We start from the raw sequence: 25,706 nt of genomic DNA, 5'->3' as shown, positions 1-25,706 counted from the left end.
TGTGTTGGAATGCAAGTATGAGTACAGTTCCAATTATTCTCAAGCATGACACTTGCACCCAGTTGACCTCAAAATGTTCTTCAATCAGTGGCACACCATGGATGTATTGTGTATCAAGCATGAAATAAACTGCAGAAACATGGCAATTAAAGAATGTATGGAGGAGTGAGGGAGGGGTTGATTTAATAGGAATCCCTGACCAAAGATAGTAGAGTGAACCAAAGTTAATTTTGTGATTACAATGGAATAGTAATCCAGCTTTACCTGAAATAGATGCACAGAACAAAATTCACATAGCCAGAGATTCATAATTTGTCCATGCAAGCAGGAACTGCAAAATAATTCTTGAAGGTGGCACCCCCATTCCCAATTCCCAGTCTCTGCTTCTTGAACCGAGGATTTTATCATCCCTCTCAAAGGAGAGGCATATAGTTAGAAACGCATAGTTTCCATTTTTGTAACATTGCTGTGGTTGCCCCCATTACCATTGCAATCTTGATTTCCATCCCTGATACTTGCTTCACCCATATTTGTCTCCAACTTTCCCCATCTTCTAAAATGGTTGATGTTAAATTGCAACAAGGCATCTACAATAACGGGTGATTTGGGATCTTAAAACATGCAGGAAAAGTGACCTTTCTGAGGGTTATTTCAAAAGTAAGAAGGACGATCCAGATTACTGGTTTTCCTATTTTGTGAAAGACAATACTGTGCAAGTAATTTTTGCTCGCTTTTGAAAAATATCAAGTAAATCGCATTGGTTTTTATTTCTACTACAGGGGGATTTGCTAAAGTAAAGCTGGCTTGCCACATATTGACAAGGGAAAAAGTTGCTGTAAAGATAATGGACAAAGAATCTCTTGGGGTAAGTTTGCAGAAGCATAATGGAAGGATGATTAAGCCTTGTGTGGTTAACGTGTGAAAGTTTGACTGGTATTTATATTAAGTTTCAGAATTCAGAAATCATTGACACTATATACTTATTTTACATAGTCTTTTTAAATTTGATGTCATCTGAACCAGGCTGGATTGATCTCCCAGTTGTCAGCTCCCCATGCCATACTGACCTTTTTGTCCTGGGCTTCCTCCATTACCAGAGTGAGGCCACATGCTAATTGGAGGAACAGCACCACATATTTCGCTTGAGTAGCTAGCAACCAGCAGCATGAACATCAAATTCTCTCATTTTAAGTATCTTCTACCAACACTCGCCGCCACTCTCACCTTGGCCCCTTTCTCCAGCCTAGTCATTTAACCAGATCCACAGTTCAGCACATTGTGTCCCTCTTTAGATCCCACCTTCCCTTGCCAACAAGCCCCGCCCCCCACTTGCAGTCTGAAGAAGGGTCCTGATTCAGTCAGGTATCTTTTTATCTCCAGAGTTGCTGCCCGATTCACTGAGTTACTCCAGCACATTGTGTCTGTCTTTGGTATAAATCAGCATCTGAAGTTCTTTGTTTCTACATCTTCAAGTTAAGTAGATGTCTTGTTTGTGCTTGCCTGGTAGGAAGACCTGCCTCGTGTTCAAACAGAAATCGAAGCAATGAAGAATCTAAGTCACCAGCATATATGTCGTTTGTATCATGTTATTGAGACGGCGAATAAAATCTTCATCATTATGGAGGTAATCATCTGGCTAAAGAACCTGAATTTAAAAGGATGTTTGTTCTACCTGAAATATCAAATAGGCTTTTAAGACTGCTTTTCAGTTTGTGTTATTGATGGAAGTCATTGAATTCCATCCCAATCAAAGATTATGGTATTTACCATATTGCTCCTACCCTTCTCGACATCCTGATCCTGTTTATATCTGCAAAATTGGAATTTTGGAATCAAGCACCTGTGAAAATGATTATATATATCAGTCTGAAGAAGGGTCTCGACCCGAAACGTCACCCATTCCTTCTCTCCTGAGATGCTGCCTGACCCGCTGAGTTACTCCAGCATTTTGTGAATAAATACCTTCGATTTGTACCAGCATCTGCAGTTATTTTCTTATATATTTGGTGTGAAACAATTCGCAGCATTTAGGTATATTCAGTTGTGAGGATTAATGAGTTTGCAATTGATGCATTTTTGCTGAAACTTGATGAAAAATGTTTCTACCTTGTGCCACCAGTGAAGCTCTACGTATAGGTTGAAAGAGAACTTCTCAAACTTCCATTCCTTCAGATTTTAATTATTGCTTGACATTTTTCTTGCCTTTGCCCCAGTTTCTCACTGCGATCCAGAACCAGGGGTCACAGTCTTAGAATAAAGGGGAGGCTATTTACAAACTGAGGTGAGAAGAAACTTTTTCACCCAGAGAGTTGTGAATTTGTGGAATTCTCTGCCACAGAGGGCAGTGGAAGCCAAATCACTGGATGGATTTGAGAGAGTTAGATAGAGCTCTAGGGGCTAGTGGAATCAAGGGATATGGGGAGAAGGCAGGCACGGGTTATTGATTGGGGACGATCAGCCATGATCACAATGAATGGCGGTGCTGGCTCAAAGGGCCGAATGGCCTCCTCCTGCATCTATTTTCTATGATCCTTGCTGTCTCACTTTCTAAGTAAGATTTAAAACTGAATTTAAATTACTTCTATGTTTAGACTTTGTGTGTAAGAAAGTAGTCCAGTCATATTCATTAAATATATAATATTGGTGAGTGCATGTTGTCCACTATATTTAATATCTGATTCCACTGAATTTGATGAAAGCAAATAACAAGGAATATGTTCCATGAATGAATTTTTTGATCCCTCGTCCTAGTGAAGATGCTCCACTCTGCTTGGTGGGATGCTGGATCCCCTGTAGAGGATACCCTTCCACAGCTGACATTCGATGACTCTATTATTGCTTAACAGTGCACATTCTCAGGAGGGTTTAAACTTGTCTGGCAGGTGCATGGAACCTAAAGCAGTAGAGCGGCAGATGGGAGAGTAGAGACAAATATAAATGTTAAAGTGAGCAATTTAAATAGACAGGACAAGCAGGAGTAGGATGGGGGTGTGAGAAGGTCTGATGGACTAAACTGCATTTATTTTGATGCAGAAATCCCGACAGGCAAGGCAGGTGTTTTTAGGGCACTGAGACCGGGGTATTGTCGACATAACAAAAACGTGGTTGATGGAGGAGCAGATGCTGCAAGCATCTGACTCTATCAACAGTCATCAAATGATCTTGCTGCAAATGTTAATAAGAATATCTCTTTAATTGGCTAGCAAAGTTTAACTTGATAACTTTTCCTGTGAAGCACTTTGGGCTTTTCTCTGTTCAAAATTTACTCAAATGTAAATTCCTTCCATTACCTGAGGCATACTTAGTTCATCAAATGGAATATCTTCAATTAGCCTACTGGCAGTTACACTTACACCTGTTTTCACAGTCTTTTATTGGAAGATGGGTAAATGGTAAGCGTATCCTTTTGATTATATTCTGAACAACCACCTAGAAATCCAGTGGAGGTTTCTGCTGCAATTTTGAGCCCACCAAGAGCTTGTCAGTACTGAAATATCCTGATCCATGTATCAGCAAATAGTTTATGCCACTGGAAATCTAACCAGCACTCTCATACGTTGGTGCATCTCGACTATTGAATAGTTGCAAGCACACCCGTGCCTTCTGGCCATCGGACCTGGGCAATCTTGTCCTTTTTTCATTGTATCTGGACTTGGTCCTAGGCTATCGCAGGCTTAGTCCCAAGTGTGCTGAGCTGCTAGATTATATTTATCATTGCGTTGTTGGCAATTTGACCACATCAACAGCAATTAAACCATTGGTGCTTCTTCAGTACCATCAAGAGTATTTGGAGCTGAGCAATCACGAATGGTCAAAAGGCCTTGCCAATCAACTGGGAATCTGCCACGTTACAAAATTTCTCCCAGAAGCATGTTGCGAAAAACTGCATACTCCTAATGCAAGCATCTGACTCAATCACCAGTCATCAAATGATCTTGCTGCAAATGTTCATAAAAATCAAGTAGTAAAATTGTGCTTCAAGAGCATTTAATGCTACTTTGATAGCTGCATACATGCTTTTAAAAAAAAAAAGTTTTTTGTATTCATTGTTCTATCATTTTATTTCAGTACTGCCCTGGAGGAGAATTATTTGATTACATTATTTCAAAAGACCATTTATCAGAAGAAGAAACTCGTATTTTTTTCCGACAGATTGTATCGGCTGTTGCTTATGTTCACAGCCAGGGCTATGCTCATCGTGATCTTAAACCGGTATGTATTTGTCAATCAATTATGTTGCAATAATCAAATCAAGGGAAGTTGATGCAGTAAACCTCTGTTAAGGATGTTTGCATTTGCTTCTCATTGTGCGCTGGCTTCACAATTGTCAATGGACATTAAGATCAACCGTGTATTGTGCAATGCCAATCATGTGAGCCAGAGCAGATTCACCTGACTAGATTAAACTTTAATTTGTTTATACAACACTCCTTTTGTAGAGTTTTTTTCTGGTTCCATTTGACAAAATGAGACTCTTAATCATAACGTTAAAAACTGCAGTTGTTGGAAAATGAAGTAAAAACAAAAATGTTATTAATACTCAGCAAGTCAGACAGCATTTGTGGAGAGATAAATATTTGTTGAAGCACAAGATGCCGAGGTAGTTGAAATGGTACTGCAGAACAGAACACTTCTTCTATCCACAGACCTGATTTGTTGAGAATTTCCAGCATTTTCTGTTTCTGCAACAAAACAAGATTTTCTGATATCAATGTTTTACCATGGTGGGATTGGAACTTTGGGTAAAGGAATATTATTCCAGTGTCATTACATAACTTCCCTATTTGATAAAAATGTGTTTATTTACTGAGGTGAACAAAGGAGCACATTGAAAGAAAGTGCATATTCCTGAATGTAGGAGTGTCACTGGTAATGTCAGTGACATTAGGTACTTTAATTCACCTTGAGAACATGGTGGCAAGTCTACCATTGTCTTGAACTATGACAATCCTTGAGTTGCCTTTGTTTTCTTATTGTATTTTGTTATGTTTGCATAAAACTGATTAGCTTACTAGGACCAAGTGATTTCAAGGATAAGACAGATTTGGAGGGATATGGACCAAATGTTGGCAGGTGGAACTAGTGCAGCTGGGACATGTTGGTCGGTGTGGGCAAATTGGGCCGAAGGGCCGGTTTCCACATTGTATCACTTTATGACTCTGGACACTTTTAATTTTGACTAACTTATTTAACTAACATTTAAATTCTCCAACTATCATGGTTTGCTTTGTATAATCATTCTAATAATTTGACTGTTGTGCCGCACTTACCTATAGTTCCTGAAAGGCTGAGTGTCAATAATTTGAATATATTGTGGCATCATTATTTTTGCAGCATTCTTGTTTTCAGGTTGCTGCACATGCTGTTTTCATTAATATTTTTTAAAAATGTCTTGTTTAAATATATATTTTGGGTATCAAAATGGGCAATTTGCTATAAATTAACTGAACGTTGTGAATCTCAACAATGTATAGTTCAAGTCTAGATTATTAAGTGATTATAATTGAATTTGACAATAAATTTACGAGGAAGATGGGGAAATTGGGACGGTCTAAATCAAATCAATTAATTATCCTTTTGCTATTAGAAATCCCTTTGTGGCATAAATAAGGTTGTGAACACTCGTATAAATAAGGTTGTCTAAACATTTGAACTAACTTGTCCGTTGATTATATGTGGAGCTCTGCAAAACAAAAATAACCTACTAACACATAGTGGAATCAAGTCCCAGTCATCAGTATTCTTACAGTTAGAAGTGCTTTAGTCAGAAAAAATGATGAGGGGCCTGATAGCCTATCCTATTCCTACTCCTGCTCCTATTTTCTTGTGCATGTCAGACCCTGGATTAACAATTGGTAACATTGACTTTGGAGGGAAGAGTCAGCATATTGCCACAATAGGCTGAACTTCAGATCAAGTTGAATGTGGCCAGAAATGTACTTGATAATATATCAGACCTTTCACAGAACCTCTAAGATCACTTGCTCTACATTCTTTTTTTAAATCCTGCTTGACAAGAAATGTATGCAAACGTAATGAATAACTCCTACAGAGAACTGTCTGAGTGATATAAAGAAAAACAGATTTAAGAAAGTGGTAATACCCACCTAAGGAATGTGAAGAAATGCTCATGAACAATGCAGAGGAGAGCTCTCAAACTACTTTACAAACATTATATGAAAAGTAGGGTAGCCAAAATGATTGTTCAAATTTAGTTCATAAACTTTCAAAATACAGTTTATCTGGAATTGTGTGCCTGGATGGAATACTCAAATAGCTAGTAACCAGAATGTCTACTTTGTTTCTCAGCTATTCTACAGGAACATCTTTCCTTTCCAACTCTGAAATAGAATATGATAGCAGAACATTTGTAGAATAACGTGGCTCCTGCATGAAGGTCATTTAGCAGAATGTAATAAGTTGACAAGTTAAATCAATGGGGCAGGGATTTGGAATAGTTGAACATGTAGCTGGAATGGAAGGCTAGCTTTCTAAATTACATGGTTTAGACATGTGGAGTTTTCAAGGATTTCAGATACCTTTTATCCCAAGCAAGTTGTAGTCCAGTTTTATATCCAGTATTTATTAATCCTGGTAGCCAGCTCTTGATGCAAGACAAATATTTCAGTTTCTCTTTTTGACATTATCTAATGTTGTTTTTAAATAGGAAAATCTACTAATTGATGAAGATCATAATTTGAAGTTGATTGATTTTGGCCTTTGTGCAAAACCCAAGGTATGTAGAACCTTTTTATAGTTCCAAAGATTTGTATTCTTCACTTGGTTTTGTAAAAGAATTGATGTATTTTGACACTGGTGACATCTCTACAGTAATCATTACCCAGTGGAAGCAGGCAAATATGTGTGATTTTCAGTGTTCAGGTTTCAGTGGAAATGCCCAGTTGTGTTCAAAAGGTGACAAGAAAATTAGCCCATAACATTAAAAAAGTAGTTGATTTTCCTTTTAATGTATTTTGAAAGTTTACATTGCACATGTTCTGAAGCTGTTGTTCATTTGATTCGACAGCACCTGCAGATAAAGTGCATTGATGCATTCCAATATGTTTATTATGGTAGTTGAAGTTGAGGACTTCTGTGTTTAATTTGTGATTATTAGTATGGAAGAGAAATATTGTGCCCTGTGGCATAAAATGTATTTGTTTCAACAAGTTCTTAATGCGCTAGTCCTCACAATAAGAATGTCCCCGAGTTTTTAGTTTCCTGCCATTTTAATTTGCTATCTCACCCTCACTCTGATATCTTGGCCATGCCTTTTCATCCTGACCATTTTGCATCTAATTCTGCCTGCTATCCTCATTCTTTCCTTTTCTGTGCATAGACCGGTCTGCTGAAACACATCAACAACAAATTGCACAACTGTAGTGCTTTATCTCATCTGTTATATCCATTCATTATCAGAGAAATTCCCTAAGTTTCACCCACATGTTGCTGCTATCCTGGATGATGTGGCAAAGAAATAAGGCATCACAAAATGCTGGAGTAACTCAGCGGGTCAGGCAGCATCTCACGAGAGAAGGAATGGGTGACTTTTCGGGTCGAGACCCTTCTTCAGACTGATGTCTAAGGAGGGGGCGGGACAAAGAAAGGATGTGGTTGGAGACAGGAAGACAGTGGGAGAACTGGGAAGGGGGAGGGGAAAGAGGGACAGAGCTATCTAAAGTTAGAGAAATCAATGTTCATACCGCTGGGGTGCAAGCTGCCCAATCGAAATATGAGATACTGTTCCTCCAATTTGCGGTGGGCCTCACTATGACAATGGAGGAGGCTCATGACAGAAAGGTCAGACTGGGAGTGGGAGGGGGAGTTGAAGTACTGAGCCACCGGGAGATCAGGTTGGTTAAGGCGGACTGAGCGAAGGTGTTGAGCGAAACGATCGCCGAGCCTGCGTTTGGTCTCACCGCTGTAGAGAAGTTGACATCTGGAACAGCGGATACAATAGATGAGGTTGGAAGAGGTGCAGGTGAACCTCTGCCTCACCTGGAAAGACTGTTTGGGTTCTTGGATGGAGTCGAGGGGGGAGGTAAAGGGACAGGTGTTGCATCTCCTGTGGTTGCAGGGGAAAGTACCTGGGGAGGGGGTGGTTTGGGTGCGAAGGGACGAGTGGACCAGGGAGTTATGGAGGAAATGGTCTCTGCGGAAAGCAGAAAGGGGAGGAGATGGGAAATTGTTGCCAGTAGTGGGATCCTGTTGCAGGTGACGGAAATGTTGGAGGATAATTTGTTGTATATGCTGGCTGATGGGGTAGAAGGTGAGGACAAGGGGGACTCGATCCTTGTTAGGAATGGGGAGAGGGGATAAAGAAAGAAAGTCAAATGAAAGGTCCCTCTTCTGAAACATTAACAGTTTCTCTTTCCACAGATACTGCCTGATCTGCTGAGATTTTCTAACATTTTTTTGTTTTTCTATCCTTTACCTCTCTGCTTTTCTGCGCTAAAGAAAGAACTTCAGATAATGTAATGGATCCCAAGTCATCGTCAAGAGTGTTTTATTGTCATATGTCCCAGATAGAACAATGAAATCCTTACTTGCTGCAGTGCAGCACAACAGAATATCTAAACATTGCACACTGTAAACAATATAATAAACGAGAGAGAAAAAAGTTCAGTGTGTATATATACACATACTCACAAGTACACACACACACATATATATATATTATATATACATACGCACACATACGTATACACAAAAAATAAACAATAGTAGTGCTATAATAATAATAGTCTATTGTAGGTCAGAGCTTATTTGAGGTTGTAGTGTTTAACAGCCTAATGGCTGTAGGGAAGAAGCTGATCCTGAACCTGGACGTTACAGTTTTCAGGCTCCTGTACCTTCTTCCCGAAGGTAGGGGAGAAATGAGTGTGTGGCCAGGGTGGTGTGGGTCTCTGATGATGCTGGCTGCCTTTTTGAGGCAGCGACTCCGATAAATCCCTTCGATGGTGGGGAGGTCAGAGTCGGTGATGGACTGGGCAGTGTTCACAACTTTTTGCAGACTTTTTCGCTCCTGGGCGTTCAAGTTGCCGTACCAGGCCATGACACAACCAGTCAATATGCTCTCTACTGTAGACCTGTAGAATGTTCAAGGGAATCCTCTCTGACATACTGAATCTCCGTAATCTTCTAAGCAGGTAGAGGCATTGATGTGCTTTATTTATTATTGCATGAGTGTGCTGGGTCCAGGAAAGATCTTCGGAAATATGCACACCCAGGAATTTGAAGTTTTGCACTCTCTCCACCAATATAAATAGGATTGTGGGTCCTCATCCTTCCTCTTCCAAAGTCCACAATCAGTTCATTGGTTTTACTGATATTGAGAACCAGGTTGTTGTGCTGGCACCATTTGGTCAATCGGTCGATCTCACTTCTATACTCTGACTCATCACCATCTGTAATTCGTCCAACAACGGTGGTGTCGTTGGCGAACTTGAAGATGGAGTTTGCATTCTTTCTGGCTACACAGTCATGAGTATAGAATGAGTAGGGCAAGGGGCTGAGCATGCAGCCTTGAGGTGCTCCCGTACTGATTGTTAATAAGTATTTGCCAATTCGAACAGACTGTGGTCTGTGGATGAGGAAGTTGAGGATCCAATTGCAGAGAGATGCGCAGAGACTCAGTTCCGTGAGCGTGGTAAACAGCTTGGAAGGGATGATGGTATTGAACGCCGAGCTGTAGCCTATAAACAACAGCCTGACGTGGGTGTTTTTATTGTCCAAGTGGGCCAGTGCGGAGTGGAGAGCCAGTGAGATCGTATCCTCCGTTTACCTGTGGTGACGGTAGGTGAACTGTAGTGGGTTGAGGTTCTTGTAGAGGGAGGAGTTGATATGCACCATAACCAACCTCTCAAAGCACTTCATCACCACGGACGTTAGTGCCACTGGTCGATAGTCATTGAGGCACGTCACCTTACTCTTCTTGAGCCCTTTTATTATTATTGATGCCCTCTTAAAGCAGGTGGGAACCTCAGACCTCAGTAATGAGAGGTTGAAAATGTCTGCAAAAACTCCAGCCAGTTGGTCTGCACAGGTTTTGAGAACGATCGGGTATACCATTGGGCCCAGATCTTTCCGAGGGTTCACCCCCCTCCCCCGAAGGAAACCCAATTACCTTTTGAAATGCAGTAGATGTTTTAATGTGGGAAACATGTCAATTTTCCAACAGCAAGATCCTATGACCACAATTTAAAAATGGCAGGATTATATGGGGAACAATTATTTGTTAGCGTATGACAGAATGCCTCAACACTTAGACTGTTACTGTGGTTCCTTTATCATCCCGTTGAAGTGGGAGCTAGGATCTTAATTTAATTCCTCGTGTTAAATAAGGGTGAAGGCTAAATAAACCAAGTTACTGACTGCTGGTGGGTGACATGGTGCACTTGCAATCTATTAAACTTTCTCAAATTGAAAATTAAATCCATTGTGTGATGGCTTGTGTATTAAGGCATTACATATTTGAATCTCTGATCAGTGCAGTACTAATTGGCATATTGGAATTATCGTTTTTTGGATGATAAGTTGTGTTCAAGTGGAAGAAAAGAATTGCATATTTTCCACAGTAGAGTGCATTTTCTCAGTACTGACAATTTTCTCTTGACCAATGCTACTGAACTAAGAGGGCACAAGGAGTTGTGTGCAGGTAGAGGTTAGGACCAGTAAGTCTCAAAGGTAGGACAGGAAGGGAGAGGTGAAGGAATAAGGTGAAGCTGATGGGCTAAAGTATTTTTATTTCAATGCAAGGTGTATTTTGGGGAAAACAGATGAACTTAGCCTGGATCGGTGTTTGAGACTGATGTTGCTATTGTGAAAACATTGAGGGACACAACTTGCAGCTTGGTTTTCCCAGGGTTTTGATAATTCAGACGTGATAGAGGAGAAACAAGGTGGAAGAGTTCCTCTACTAATCAGGGAGAATATAGCTCAGCTATAGCTACGTTAGATATAGCTCTTAGGGCTAACGGAATCAATGGATATTGGGAAAAAGCAGGAACGGGGTAATGATTTAGGATGATCAGCCATGATCATATTGAATGGCGGTGCCTACTCCTGCACCTATTGTTTATGTTTCTAATATCACAGCAGCACCTAGAGAACATACTGGAGGGTTCGTTTGCAGAGGTGAAATCGGTAAGCACTAATGGAATTGTACTATTGGCCGCCAATAATCAGCGGGAGCTAGCACAGATATGTAGACAGATTACCAAAAGATGTCAAAACAACATGGTTGCTTACAGAAAGATGCCAAACCAACATGGAGGCCTTAGTGGGTGACTTTAACTCACAAAATATTGTGTGGGTCTTGTCCTATACAAAGGCTTACATGGAGCAGAGTATGTGAGGTGTATCAAAGAGGGTTTCCTGAAACAGAATATGATTAATCCAACTCGAGAAAGAAGTATCCTGCATCTTGTGTTAGGAAATGAGCCTGGCCAGGTGACTGGTGTTTCAGTGGAAGTTAATTTTGAGGATACTGATCATAACTCTAGTAGTTCTACACCATAACTCTACAAGGATAATAACTCCATGAGTCTGAACGATCCTTCAGTCTGAACGTCACCTATCCATGTTCTCCAGAGATGCTGTCTGACCGGCTGAGTTACTCCAGCACTTTGTGCCCTTTGTAAATCAGCATCTTGTTTCCACAAATACTAAGTTTGTTTTGAAAAAGGGATAAGTCCGGACTTTACAGGATGGGACTAAATTGGAGTAAGGCTAATTACAACATTATTAGGTAGGAGCTTGAGAAGGTACATTGGGAGCAATTGTTATAGGGTAAATCCACATCTGACTCGGGAATGGTTTAAAGGACTGGTTGATCAAAGTCCAGGACCAGCTTGATGCAGCAAGGATGAAGTATAAGAATGGCAAAGTAAAGGATCCTTGGATGACCAAAGAGGTTGCAAATTTGGTCAAAAGAAAAATAAAACATGTAAACTTGAGAAAGATGAAATAGCAGCTAGGCTTTGCACTCCTTTTAATTTTTAGTGAATCTTATTAGAAAATAGACAATGGACAAAGCTTTCCTGGGTAACTCAGAAGAATAGCTACCTGGGAAATGCTGCAGTGTTGCATTTGAACCTAAGTAAGACCCCTGCCTTCGAGAGTCAAAGTACCAATAGTTAAAATGGAGTCAAAAACGTTAAGTTATTTACCCAAAGATTTGATGGATTGATGCTATTTGGGGGTAAAAAAACCTGCACCTTCACTTTTCTTTTTGCTGCAGGGTGGTTTAAATTACCAGTTAACAACGTGCTGTGGTAGCCCCGCCTATGCAGCACCTGAACTTCTTCAAGGGAAAGCTTATATTGGATCTGAGGTAAGTGCAGTATTTTATTAGTGTATTTTATATTTAAATAATAAAATGTAATTAATAGTTTAAGTCTGATTTTCCTTATACTGATAAAATCTTTGCTCCTATAGGGAATATTTTGATGTGTTCCTTGGAAATCTCTTTTGGATGCTCAATAAAGGCTGAAATTCTGTTTAATGCAATGTCTCCCAACTAATGAATGATAATTTTTACTTGTATTAAGTACCGTTTTTTGTCTTCCGTTCTGAAAAAAATTGCCTTTGTTTATTGAGTGAAGGGTGGCAAAGTAACACTCATTACTTAAGAATATAAGAAAATAGAAGCAGGAGTAAATCATTCAGTCCCTCAAACACGTTCTGCCATTTAATATGATCATGATTCATTTGTCCCAGGCTGAGGGCGTGCAGCGTAGGTTTACTAGGTTAATTCCCGGAATGGCTGGACTTTCATATGTTGAAAGACTGGAGCGACTAGGCTTGTACACACTGGAATTTAGAAGGATGAGAGGAGATCTTATCGAAACGTATAAGATTGTTAAGGGGTTGGACACGTTAGAGGCAGGAAACATGTTCCCAATGTTGGGGGAGTCCAGAACAAGGGGCCACAGTTTAAGAATATGGGGTAGGCCATTTAGAACTGAGATGAGAAAAAACTTTTTCAGTCAGAGAGTTGTGAATCTGTGGAATTCTCTGCGTCAGAAGGCAGTGGAGGCCAATTCTCTGAATGCATTCAAGAGAGAGCTGGATAAAGCTCTTAAGGATAGCGGAGTCAGGGGGTATGGGGAGAAGGCAGGAACGGGGTACTGATTGAGAATGATCAGCCATGATCACATTGAATGGCGGTGCTGGCTCGAAGGGCCGAATGGCCTCCTCCTGCACCTATTGTCTATTATCTCTTCTGTGCCAGTTTCCATAGGCTTCTATTCCTTGATCTTTCAAAAATGTATTTATATCCACTTTAAATATTCCCAATGATCTGGCCTGCACAGTTTTCCAGTGAAGAGAATTCCAGAGATTCATCACCCTCTGAGAAGTACCTGAACATGTTGGTTTTAAATTTTCCCTAATCTTTAAACTATGTTGCCTTGTTTGAGAGGAGGCAGATGAAAAAAGAAAGAAACTTTGGACCAATTAGCCTCGCATCTATCATCGTTTAATAATACAAATTAAAAGCAAGAGGAGGCCACTCAATCTTTTGTCTGCTCCAGCATTTTCACCCCCTTTCTTATCAATATTCTATCCCCCCGCCTGCTTAAAATATTGACTTTCCTTCCATCACCCTCCTAGGTTGAGTATTCCAAAGGCTTATGACCCTCAGAAAAATATTTCCTCCTCTGTCCTAAATGGGAAGTGTTTTAAAACTGAGGTCCAGCTCTAGATTCTCTCTCACATGGAAACATCCTTTCCATGTTCACTGTCAAGATTCCACAGGTTCTTCTATTTCAATCAAGACCCCCCCCTCGCTCTCTAAGAAAACATCTAAAAGATGATAAAATGATTAGACAGGGCTGACATAATTTACTGAAGTGGATCTATGTATTATCAAAAAGTATTTGGTAAAGCAATGCAAAGTTAAAAAGGAATTATTGGTTTGTTAATATTGAAAAGATTATATAATTATTAATGCACAGAAAGTAGGAATAAACGACCCATTTTTAGGCTGGCGGACAATTCAGTTGGTGCTACACATTCATCGTAGACACTTAATTATTCACACATGATACTTTTCATAAACCATTAATATAACCATGTTAGTTCATGATACAAGGCTAGATAGAAAAAATAGGTTTGAGAAAAATGCAAAATATATAAACAGGTTAAGTAAGTAGATAGAAAGATGCAAGACGGACCATGATGTGGGAAAATGTGAGATTTTACACGATAGGATGAATTGATAATGTTGAAATCATGCCACAATTATGATGCCTGAAAGTTTAAGATGACGCTTCAATAATCTTCCTTTCTTTTGAACAAATATCAGGCAGACATCTGGAGTATGGGAGTTCTCTTGTATGCACTTCTTTGTGGATTTCTTCCATTTGATGATGATAATATGATGACTCTATACAGGAAGATATTGGTAAATTCTTTTTTGCAATTTATCTATATGTTTTGCATAAGCATAAGCGTTTTGCATTATGTGCCCTCCTTTCACCACAGTATTTAATTTCAGCCAGCGCAGTAAACCATATCTTTTGAGTTGATAAATCAACATGTCAATTGATCTTCTGTGAATGATAGACCAGAATGATCATGATAGAATTGGAGCACCCCTCTGTGTGCCTGGGTCCTGGACTTTCTCACCGCCAGGCCCCAAGTGGTCAGGATGGGGGAACACACATTTAGCTCCCTCACCCTGAACATAGGATCCCCCCAGGGTTGCGTCCTTAGCCCCCTACTGTACTCCCTGTACACACATGATTGTGGGGCCAGGTTCAGCTCAAACTCCATCATCAAGTTTGCTGATAACACTGTGGTGGTGGGCCGGATCTCCGACAACAATGAGAAGGCCTACCGGGAGGAGGTGGCTGATCTGGCACTCTGGTGTCAGGACAATAGCCTCCTCTTGAATGTCACTAAAACTATGGAGCTGATTGTGGACTTTAGAAGGGCTAAACATCCAAGGACGTACACACCACTGGAGATAAATGGGTCTACTGTGGATAGGGTGAGCAGTTTTAAATACTTGGGAGTCCACATCACAGAGGATCTGACATGGGCAACGCACATTGCCGCACTGGTGGGTAAGGCAAAGCAGCACCTTTACCACCTTAGACAGCTGAGGAAATTCAGAGTGTCTCTGGGGATCCTTCATTGCTTCTACTCCGGGGCTGTAGAGAGCATCCTATCCGGCAACATTACAGTCTGGGTTGGGAACAGCTCGGCCCTGGACAGGATGGCCCTGCAGAGAGTAGTGCGTTCGGCAGAACGCACCATGGGAACTACACTCTTCCCCCTGCAGGACCTATACATTAGGAGGTGCAGATCCAGAGCAAGCAAGATCATGAGGGACCCCTGCCACCCCAGCAACGGACTGTTCCAGATGCTACGGTCAGGCAAACGCCTCCGCTGTCACGCTGTGAAAACGGAGAAGATGAGACGGAGTTTCTTCCCATAGGCCATCAGGACTGTTAACTTTTATAACTCCAGGGACTAAATTTTGTCTTCTCTATATTAACTTATTAACTTTATTTATATGCTGTAACTGTAATTCTTTTTTGTGCACAATCCGCAGGCATTGCCACTTTCATTTCACTGCACATCGTGTGTGTGTATGTGACAAATAAACTTGACTTGACTTGACTTGAGCTTGTGGATAATCAAAAATAATGTATCCACATTCAGAGTCATTATAACTGAAGAAATAGTTGGTGTCTGGTGGACAAAGGGAGCTATCCAAGGATATGTTCCCTTGGTGGGGGTGGGGGGTAGGAGGGGTTGGAGAGAAAACATAACATCCTCACTAATTTTTGGGAATCCCTGGCTCATGAAAAGGAACAATCAGGATTGTATTGGGAACCTAACGCCTTGCATTCAGGGAGCACTGAACCCCTCTGTGCATTCTACAAAGTACCCATCTGCCAGTCCTGTCAGGAACCCAGGGTTTCCACACCGGCCTCATTAACATCTGGACCAATAAAACCACAGTGGATGTATAGGAAGGAACTGCAGGTCCTGGTTTAAACTGAAGATAGACACAAAAAGCTAGAGTAACTCAGCGGAATAGGCAGCATCTCTGGAGAGAAGGAATGGGTGACGTTTCGGGTTGTGATCCTTCAGTCTCAGTATTACTGGATCTCAGTCCTGCATTTGACACGGTCGACCACACCCTATTACTAGACTGATTGAAAAACTGGGTTGGACTTTCTGGCACAGTACTAAACTGGTTTGAACCCTACTTAAAGAACAGGGACTACTTTGTGTCTATAGGTAATTATATCAGAAAGGACAAATATGACATGAAGAGTTCCCCAGGGCTCCATTCTGGGGCCTCTTCTGTTTAACATCAACATGCTTTCACTGGCTCAGATTATGGAAAACAACAAAATAAGTTACGATAATTATGCAGAAGACACACAAATTTGCATAACCATATCACCAGGGGACTATGGTCCAATACAAACACTGAGTAAGTGCATTGAACAAATCAACGATTGGATGTGCCAAAACTTTCTTCAATTAAACGAAGACAAAACTGAGGTAGTTGTTTTTGGAGCCAAAGAGGAACAATTAAGTCAGCGCTCAGCTTCAATCGGCAAAAAAACACGAACAAAACCAAAAATCTTGGTGTAGTCATGGACTCAGACCTGAATTTCAATAGCAACATTCAGACAATTACAAAGTCAGCCTACTATCACCTTAAAAATATATCACGGGTTAAAGGACTTATGGCTCAGCAGGATTTGGAAAAGCTTGTCCATGCATTTATCTTCAGTAGACTTGACTACTGTAATGCTGTCTCTATCTCTACAGGTCTCCCTAAAAAAATCAATTAGACAGCTGCAGCTGATTCAGAACGTTGCTGCTCGAGTCCTCACTAAGACCAAGAAAGTGGATCACATCACTCCAGTTCTGAGGTCTTTCCACTAGCTTCCAGTCTGTCAAAGAATTGATTTCAAAATACTACTGTTAGTTTATAAAGCACTGAATGGTTTAGGCTTTTTCATCACATTTACCCCTGGCAACTTTTCAAAAGTAAATTTACCCCTACCCTGTTTTGTTCAGTAATTTGAGTTTACACTACCATAATAAAGCAAACGACAAAGGGGAAATTTAAAAATACTGTTTTTAGCATTATTATTTTAAGTTCAAATAACAATAATGGTAGGTGAAATTTACCCCCTGGGGGTAAATTTACCCCAGGTTGGGAACCCTTGGTTTAGGGCCAAAATACATTTCTGATCTTCTACTACATTATCATATCATATCATATATATACAGCCGGAAACAGGCCTTTTCGGCCCTCCAAGTCCGTGCCGCCCAGCGATCCCCGTACATTGTGAACAATCCAGACCTCTCAGGTCGTCTGGGACAGGTCTGCTTTCTGTCCCCAGAGTCAGAACTAAACATGGAGAAACAGTGTTTAGTTTTTATGCAACCTCTCAGTTTTTTGGGTGCTTTTAATGCATTTGACTCTTAAGTCTGCACCAAAAGAGTTCTTATCTCAGAGATTTCAGTCATCATCTCTCTTTTAAAAATATATCATGGTTCATGACCAATTTGAAAACTTGAGTTTTCTCCTTTTGGCATACTGAACCCCATGTTGGTTGAGGAGTATTGAACTTGATTTAAGACGAATAATGCAACTTCGGTAAAAATATTTTTTTCTTTTTGCAGAGGGGAAAATTTAACATACCTAAATGGCTCTCACCTACAAGTGTACTCGTTTTGAATCAAATGTTGCAGGTAGAATTCTATTGAATCAATTGTTTGGAATAAATTTTGAAGTGTCTTTAGAAACCTGAAAAATGTGTAACTTTATTTCCTCCAAGATGTTTAAAAAATGTATTTATTTAATTACATATGACCTGTAGGCATTAGTAATGGATACCATTAAGTTTAGCAACATTGCACTTTGATATATTGTAGAAGGAAAGGTTTCTTGCTGAGAATGTAACACATCTAATATTAAGGCTGCACTGTACTTTAGAACTTGAGAATAAAGTCCTCTGGTGCCAGAATTTGGTTCATGTTTGGACAGTGAACTTTGTGAACTGAGTTTGGATAATATTTAATTTGTGATACAGTTGGTAAAGTTGAAGTCTTCTATCTCTCCAATCCATTATGTTAATAGCTAAGCAACATTTTGCCTGAATTAATATAGTCATGCAACTCTAAGATGGTTTTATGAACTTAATTTTGATTGAGCAAAGACCAGTTTAAAACATATGTTAACACCCAAGACAATTAAGTATCTACAATATTCATGCAAAAGTACATGATTTGAGGGCTTGTTTAAAATAAACAAGTGATTTTTTTCTCAAAAGTCTTAGAATTGTGATTTCCCAAAAATCTGATGATGAACTTTAAAAAATACATTAAGTAAATTTTAAAAAAATATTTGGAATGAATGGATTTTCATGGAGAGCCTTCACTAAAACATCTTAAATTAGTTCAATTTAATGTTGCTGGAGTGCAAGAACAATTCTGTTGCCAAAAACCTGTAGTTCACAATATTTACATTGATAAATATTCATAATTTTAAATGGTAAAAATTGTGCGACAGGTAATTTAGAATTTAAATGCATTATGTTTGATATATTTTGCATTTGACAAAGTATTTCAAAGACTTTACCGTTCTAATTCCTTCCCACAGGTGGATCCAAGGAAGCGGATCACTGTAAAAGATCTTCTGAGCCACCCTTGGCTAATGCAAGATTACGGTTGCCCGGTGGAATGGCGTACCAGATATCCAGTGAGTGTTTTGAAGCCAAATATGAATAATGTACTAAATGTTACAGGAAAAGTTTCCACCAATGAACAATCTCCACATTATGATTTGGTTCCCAAATTTATTATTGATAATTTATTTATTATTGACCATCTGGAAAACACTAAAATCTATATGTTTAAAAACTGCAAACTTAATTGGCATTTTGAGAATCTATAATCTTTTTAAAAATATTGAATTACTTGAATAATTAAAGGCCTTTTTTCAAGTGAATGTGGAGAGGATATTTCCACTAGTGGGAGAGTAGGACCAGAGGCCGTAGCCTCAGAATAAAAAAAACTTACCTTTAGAAAGGGGATGAGGAGGAATTTCTTTAGTCAGAGGGTCGTAAATCTGTGGAATTTATTGCCACAGGCGGCTGTGAAGGTCGTCAATAAATATTTTTAAGGCAGAGATTGGTAGATTCATGATTAGTGAGGGTGTCGGGGGTTATGGGGAGAAGGCGGGTGCATGGGGTTGAGAGGGAAAGATAGAACAGCCATGATTGAATGGCAGAGCAGACTTAATGGGTGAATGGCCTTATTCTGCTTCTCTAATTTATGAATTTATGAAAAACATTCTGATCTGAATAATCCCAGTGTTTTTAATAGAAAGTGTGTATTCTATTTCCTAAACAACTTTGCGGGTCACATTATTAAATCTAAATTTTACAAAATCTCAGATACCTGTAACCATTCTAAAGCTATTTAAAATGATTTTGAGGGCAGGGCAATAACCAATCTGCTCAAAAGAATTGTGCCATTTGCAGTCTTGAATTTGAACCATTATTGTCTCTACAAATAAATACGAATTCTACATGTACAACACGGGAACTATAATATGTAATGACTGGTTTACTGATTTACCATTTTCCTGATACTAGAGGAACACACTTTGAATTTTAAAAAGCAATATTCAAAACCCTGTTAGTGCAGTAACAATGAGAAGCTAGATTTCTCTGAGCATTCATCAGTTTTAAACTGTTCATTTCTTTATATCAGTGTTTCAGCTTTGCTTTTCTCTGGGTATTGTTACATTGTGAAATACATTAGCCAATTCATAATCCTGATGCCTTACTATCTAGCTCACTGAGTCTTGTATCCTGCACTGGTTTTAAACTTGCTGAGGTTACTTAAAGGTTTATTATTTTACTATGTGACATCTGAAATGAACTGAATCAAAGTTGTGTTAAGGGTTAATATGAATAACATCCAATAGTCTGGAAAGCCTGCCAATCTATCACCTCCAAACTCCTGAGGATACCACATTGTTGGAATTTTTCTCTAATTAAAATGCACTAACTGTTTTCCATTTTGTATTTATGCAATTACCTATAATTCTAATGCAACATGTGTTTTAATGTGTTTTTACTATGAATCCAGTAACATTTAAATTACATGAATTTGGTCTTTCTCAACCAAAACAGTGAAATTTTCTTGATCCGGATAGCCCCAGCAACAAAGATTCGATCCTAACCTCTAATGCTGTCTGTCGAATCCCAGGGAGATTGTATATAATTCCCTTAGGCATTTAATTTTGTCCTGTATCCCAAAGACATCCTGTTTGGTAGGGTAATTAGCCATAGTAAATTGCTCTTCTTCTGGTGAGCCGATGAAGAATTGGGGTAGAATAATGAGCATGTGAAAGAAGAAAGGTTATGAAGAACTAAGTCATGAAATTGGATTGACTGTTTTTTTTCTTGCAGCATAATAGGCCGAATGGCTTCTTGAGTCCATATGATCTTATTGAAACATATAAGATTATTAAGGGATTGGACACGCGAGAGGCAGGAAACATGTTCCCAATGATGGAGTCCAGAACCAGGGGCCACAATTTAAGAATAAGGGGTAGGCCATTTAGAACGGAGATAAGGAAAAACATTTTCACTCAGAGTTGTAAATTTGTGGAATTCTCTGCCTCAGAAGGCAGCGGAGGCCGATTCTCTGGATGTTTTCAAGAGAGTTAGATAGAGCACTTAATGATAGTGGAGTCAGGGGGTATGGGGAGAGGGCAGGAACAGGGTACTGATTGTGAATGATCAGCCATGATCACATTGAATGACGGTGCTGGCTCGAAGGGCCGAATGGCCTACTCCTGCACCTATTGTCTATTGTCTATATGAGAAATGTAGGAATTAATAAATTCAATGGGAAATTGGATTAAATTGCTTTATTCAAAAATTTTAGCCACATTGAATTTTCATTTCATGGAATGGAATTAAATGGTAGTTTCAGCTCAGGAAGTTGAATGAAGGAACACTACTCACGATTTGTGGTTCATAAACATTTGTTTAGACTAGTTGAACTGACTATCCTATTTTATAGTTATATGCTTGATGTTTGAAATAAATAATAGTCAATAGGTGCAGGAGGAGGCCATTCGGCCCTTCGAGCCAGCACCGCCATTCAATGTGATCATGGCTGATCATTCTCAATCAGTACCCCGTTCCTGCCTTCTCCCCATACCCCCTGACTCTGCTATCCTTAAGAGTTCTATCCAGCTCTCTCTTGAATGCATTCAGAGAATTGGCCTCCACTGCCTTCTGAGGCAGAGAATTCCACAGATTCACAACTCTCTGACTGAAAAGGTTTTTCCTCATCTCAGTTCTAAATGGCCTACCCCTTATTCTTAAACTGTGGCCCCTTGTTCTGGACTCCCCCAACATTGGGAACATGTTTCCTGCCTCTAACGTGTCCAACCCCTTAATAATCTTATACGTTTCGATAAGATCTCCTCTCATCCTTCTAAATTCCAGTGTATACAAGCCTAGTCGCTCCAGTCTTTCAACATATGATAGTCCCGCCATTCCGGGAATTAACCTAGTAAACCTACGCTGCACGCCCTCAATAGCAATAATATCCTTCCTCAAATTTGGAGACCAAAACTGCACACAGTACTCCAGGTGCGGTCTCACTAGGGCCCTGTACAACTGCAGAAGGACCTCTTTGCTCCTATACTCAACTCCTCTTGTTATGAAGCCCAACATTCCATTGGCTTTCTTCACTGCCTGCTGTACCTGCATGCTTCCTTTCAGTGACTGATGCACTAGGACACCAAGATCTCGTTGTACGTTCCTAATTTGCTTTATTATTTTAAGTTTATTAATTTTAACTAAATGATAAATTTCAACTTCAACAGTATGCAGAATTTTGTAGATTGAAAATCACCTGTTGAAATGAAGAAAAAGTTCAAAAATGTCACTATGGGAGAATGTGATTCAGTACTCTGAAAAGAAATCTTGTACGCTTCAAATAAACTGATGTTTAACTTCGTAATAAAGCATTTGAATTAAGATAATTTCAATTTAACCAATTTGTTAGAAGATTTCATAGCAGTGTTCACTTGTGTGCAAGATTGGAAAAACTCAAATATGAACAAGAGCTATTTTTCTATATATTTTTTAAAAAGAGGCAAGTAAAAAATACAAACTGGAGGCTCAGTTCAATCAAGTGGTTGCCAGATGGCTGGTAGCATTTAATATTATCACAGGCTAAAAGTGGAAATTAGTGGGTGATCAATGCATTTTACATCTGTTTTGAACAACAAACAAAGTTTCAACAAGGCCCATGTTCCGTACCACCCCTCCACCTCCCATTTCCCACTGGCTCTGTCCCATTCATCTTGGTGCAGGAGTCAGATCTGCATTCATGAGGGTAAACTCATGGAAAGTTGTCAGCTTGAATGGGTTCTGAAATCGTGCACCAATTAATTGGCAGGTCTTTGCTGAAAATTTGTCTTTCCAGATAATCTAGTCTCCTTGTATATATGCATACTGAAAAATAGATTGCTTGCCATTACATTCAGCTCTGGATCACTTTAACAATAAGAACAGTAATGTCAGAATGCTGTTCAATGACTGCTGCCCAGCCTTCAACATGCTAATACCTAGAAAGCTCATCTCTAAACACCTGAACCAGTAGTCATTGAAGCATGTCGCCTTACTCTTCCTGGGCACCAGTATTAATGCTCTTTTAAAGCAGGTGCGAACCTCAGACCATAGTAATGAAGGTTGAAGGTGTGCACAAAAATTCCAGCCAGTTGGTCCACACAGCTTTTGAGAATGCAACCAGGTACACTATCGGGTCCAGACACTTTACAAGAGTTCACCCTCCTGAAGGATCTTCACATATAAGCCTCGGTGACTGATATTGCAGTACTATTGGGTGCTATGGGTGCCTATACTATTATGGAGGCCTAACTGGGATAGAGGAACAGATGTTTAGACAGATTACCGAGAGCTGCCAAAACAACAGGGTTATCTTATCGGGTGACTTTGACTTTCCCATTACCGACTGGAATTTAAGTGCCAAAGGCTTAAACGTGGCAGAATTTGTTATGTGTATCCAAGAGGGTTTCTGAAAGCAGTATCTCCAAGCCAGGAAGGGAACATACTGGACCTTTTATTGGGAAATGAGCCTGGCCAGGTGACTAATGTTTCAGTGGAAGAGCAGTTTGGGAATAGTGATCATAGCTCTATAAATGTTAAGATTGTTTTAAGTAGCGAGAAGGCTGGACCTTACATGAAGGTACTGAATTGAGTGCTGGCATGATAACCCTTATTAGTGATGCCACTAGTCCTTTTGGCTCTCTCTCATTCACATCTGAAATATCATATCTGCAGAACATTCAGCTGCCGGTCATGTCCCTCTAGCAACTATGGTTTGACAATGGCCACGCCATTTATAGTTCCAAACGCTGATCCAGGCTTTGTTCATCTGCTTTCTCCACAATACTCATTGAATTGAAATGCTTGCATTAATTTTTTCTCGTACAGCTTTGTTCTAATGCAAAATGTGGAATGCAAGACTAGTTTCTCCACACTTTAACCAAAATTAAAGCATCAGAGTTCTATGAACAGAAACAGCCACCTATAACCAACGCCTACACCAACCAAGATGCCCCATCTATGCCAGTCCCAACTGCCTGTTTTTGGCCCATACCTATTTAAACACTCCTATCCATGTAACTGGCCAAATGTCATTTAAATGTTGTTATAGTACCTGCTTCAACTACCTCCGCTGTTAAAGTTTGCTTCTTCTTAAAACAGACAACACACAATGGGATAGGTAGACCAGCACAAGCTTTACTATATCAGCTGGCGGGAGTGTCGGGGGTACATGAGTCAAGTAGGCAACAAGCACTTCATTCTCCCGAGCTATCACTCCAAAGAACAAAGACTGGACCAGATGTTTTATACTGTATAGATCAAAAAGATACATTCCTAAAGGCCTTCGTCATGGTCCCAAAATGCTGTAGTCAGTTAGCACCTTCCCGACAAGTCTGAGATTCTCTTTTATCAGTTAGCACTACTGTGTAGAGCAATGAGCCAGGTACATCAAGTGAAGAACAGGGAAGACACATTCTTAAAGGCATTAGTCCTGGTCCTAATATGCTATAGTCAGTTATCACCTTCCCACTGGAGAGAGAAAGCCTGCTAAAGGAGAAAAGAAATATGAAAGCATTTAACCCTTTCATTCCCTCTTATCATTTTGATGATAACAATTACAATCCTCGCCGAGCACATAAGAAAGGCCATAAGCCTCGCAACAGACAAATTTAGAGTACCATTGGTAATATAGTCAATCCATAGTGGACAATAATTCCCCAAGTCCCTCCAAACATATTAAATGGCCACCAACCTCCCCCGGAGCTATAATCATGGAATTTAGCTCCTACCTTCTTTATTTTAGCCACTTCCATTCTGATGTGGGCAGCCAAGTTGATAATGTTGGAGGAAGTATCGGGGATAAAAGTACAACATTCTCGGCCAATTATGATGCACGTCCCTCCATTTTCTGCTAGGATAAAATCTAGGGCCATTCTGTTCTGTGATACTACAATTCTCATAGCTACCATCTCAGTTGTTATCCCTTCTATCTCCTTCTGGGTTGCACTCAAGGAGACGGCAATGGCATTAGCAAGCGTTTCCATAGCAGAGGCCATATTAATGAGTTCCTGTGATGCTACCAGACTACCATAGGGCGGGAAGAGGATCATAAAAAATTACTCAACCTTTATTAGGCTTCGCTTAGAAATCCCCGAGTGCTGGTGTAACTGGTTCATGCTTCACATGTGTGGGACCACATATGCAATATCCTGTCCAGTGATGGGGTCCTTTTAGTCGATCCCAATTTGCCTCGTCTGCCGGCAACATTGCAGGTAACCATGGGTAGGCCCAGGATCCACATACAAAATATGTATAATTAACCGGTCCGGGAGAGCCGACAATGGTGGCTGACTGGTTGTCGTACACGTACTGTTTCCCAAAAATACACTGGTGCCATGGTTGTGACTAAAACAGGTAGTATTAACTAGTCTGTGTGGATCTCTTACTATCTGCAGTCGGGGTATCTCTGCTGCGCTAGTCCTGTTTAATTTCCAATCTCGTTTAAAGGGAGGGGTGTACCATCAGTTATTGTAGTTCGGGCCTCCATGGGTGATGCTAATTGTTTCGTTTTTGTTATTTTTTATCTGTATGATTTTTAGGCAGCTTTTGTTAATGGAGTTACTGAAGCATTTCAGTGTTCGTATCTCGGTAAGGTTAGTGGAATGGGGACCAAGTGAATTCCTTCCTTGCTGCTAGTCCGAACCGAGGTGCATCCCCAACATTCAGTCCCATGTGCCCGTACGGCAAACTCATGGCTCATAGACAGATAGGTATTTGTCCATGCTACTTGGGCCATGGTTAGGACCGTCAGCAGAACGAGCAACATTCGTGCCATTCTTGCGTCCAATCTTCTTGCAGTCGGAGAGATGTATCCAATGCGGGTGGTTTTCAACCTTCACTGCTGTCGGTGTAGTCAGCAGCACCTGGTATGGTCCGTCCCAGGGGGGGGCAAGTTTCTTGCGATCCCGATTTCTTATAAGACAGTAGTCCCCTGGTTGGACTATTTCGATCTGATCACCATCAGGTAGCGGCCTCTGGGACTCCTTTACCTGTAGATGTTGA

At 40.1% G+C, this 25,706-nt stretch overlaps 1 protein-coding gene across 1 annotated transcript in view; it reads left to right on the top strand.

The window, feature by feature from the left end:
* melk (maternal embryonic leucine zipper kinase) overlaps positions 1-25,706 on the top strand; it is a 70,542-nt gene that overhangs the window by 8,832 nt on the left and 36,004 nt on the right. The window contains exons 3-10 of the mRNA XM_078396933.1: positions 780-865; positions 1,508-1,624; positions 4,069-4,212; positions 6,668-6,736; positions 12,242-12,334; positions 14,309-14,407; positions 17,665-17,733; positions 18,644-18,742. Coding sequence (XP_078253059.1) covers positions 780-865; positions 1,508-1,624; positions 4,069-4,212; positions 6,668-6,736; positions 12,242-12,334; positions 14,309-14,407; positions 17,665-17,733; positions 18,644-18,742 — 776 coding nt within the window. The remainder of the gene's footprint in view (positions 1-779; positions 866-1,507; positions 1,625-4,068; positions 4,213-6,667; positions 6,737-12,241; positions 12,335-14,308; positions 14,408-17,664; positions 17,734-18,643; positions 18,743-25,706) is intronic.

Source organism: Rhinoraja longicauda, chromosome 3 (assembly GCF_053455715.1).
Source record: "Rhinoraja longicauda isolate Sanriku21f chromosome 3, sRhiLon1.1, whole genome shotgun sequence".
In the NCBI taxonomy this organism is placed as follows: Eukaryota; Metazoa; Chordata; class Chondrichthyes; order Rajiformes; family Arhynchobatidae; genus Rhinoraja; species Rhinoraja longicauda.
Note: the sequence above shows the minus strand (reverse complement) of the source record. Positions and strands in the feature narration are given on the sequence as shown.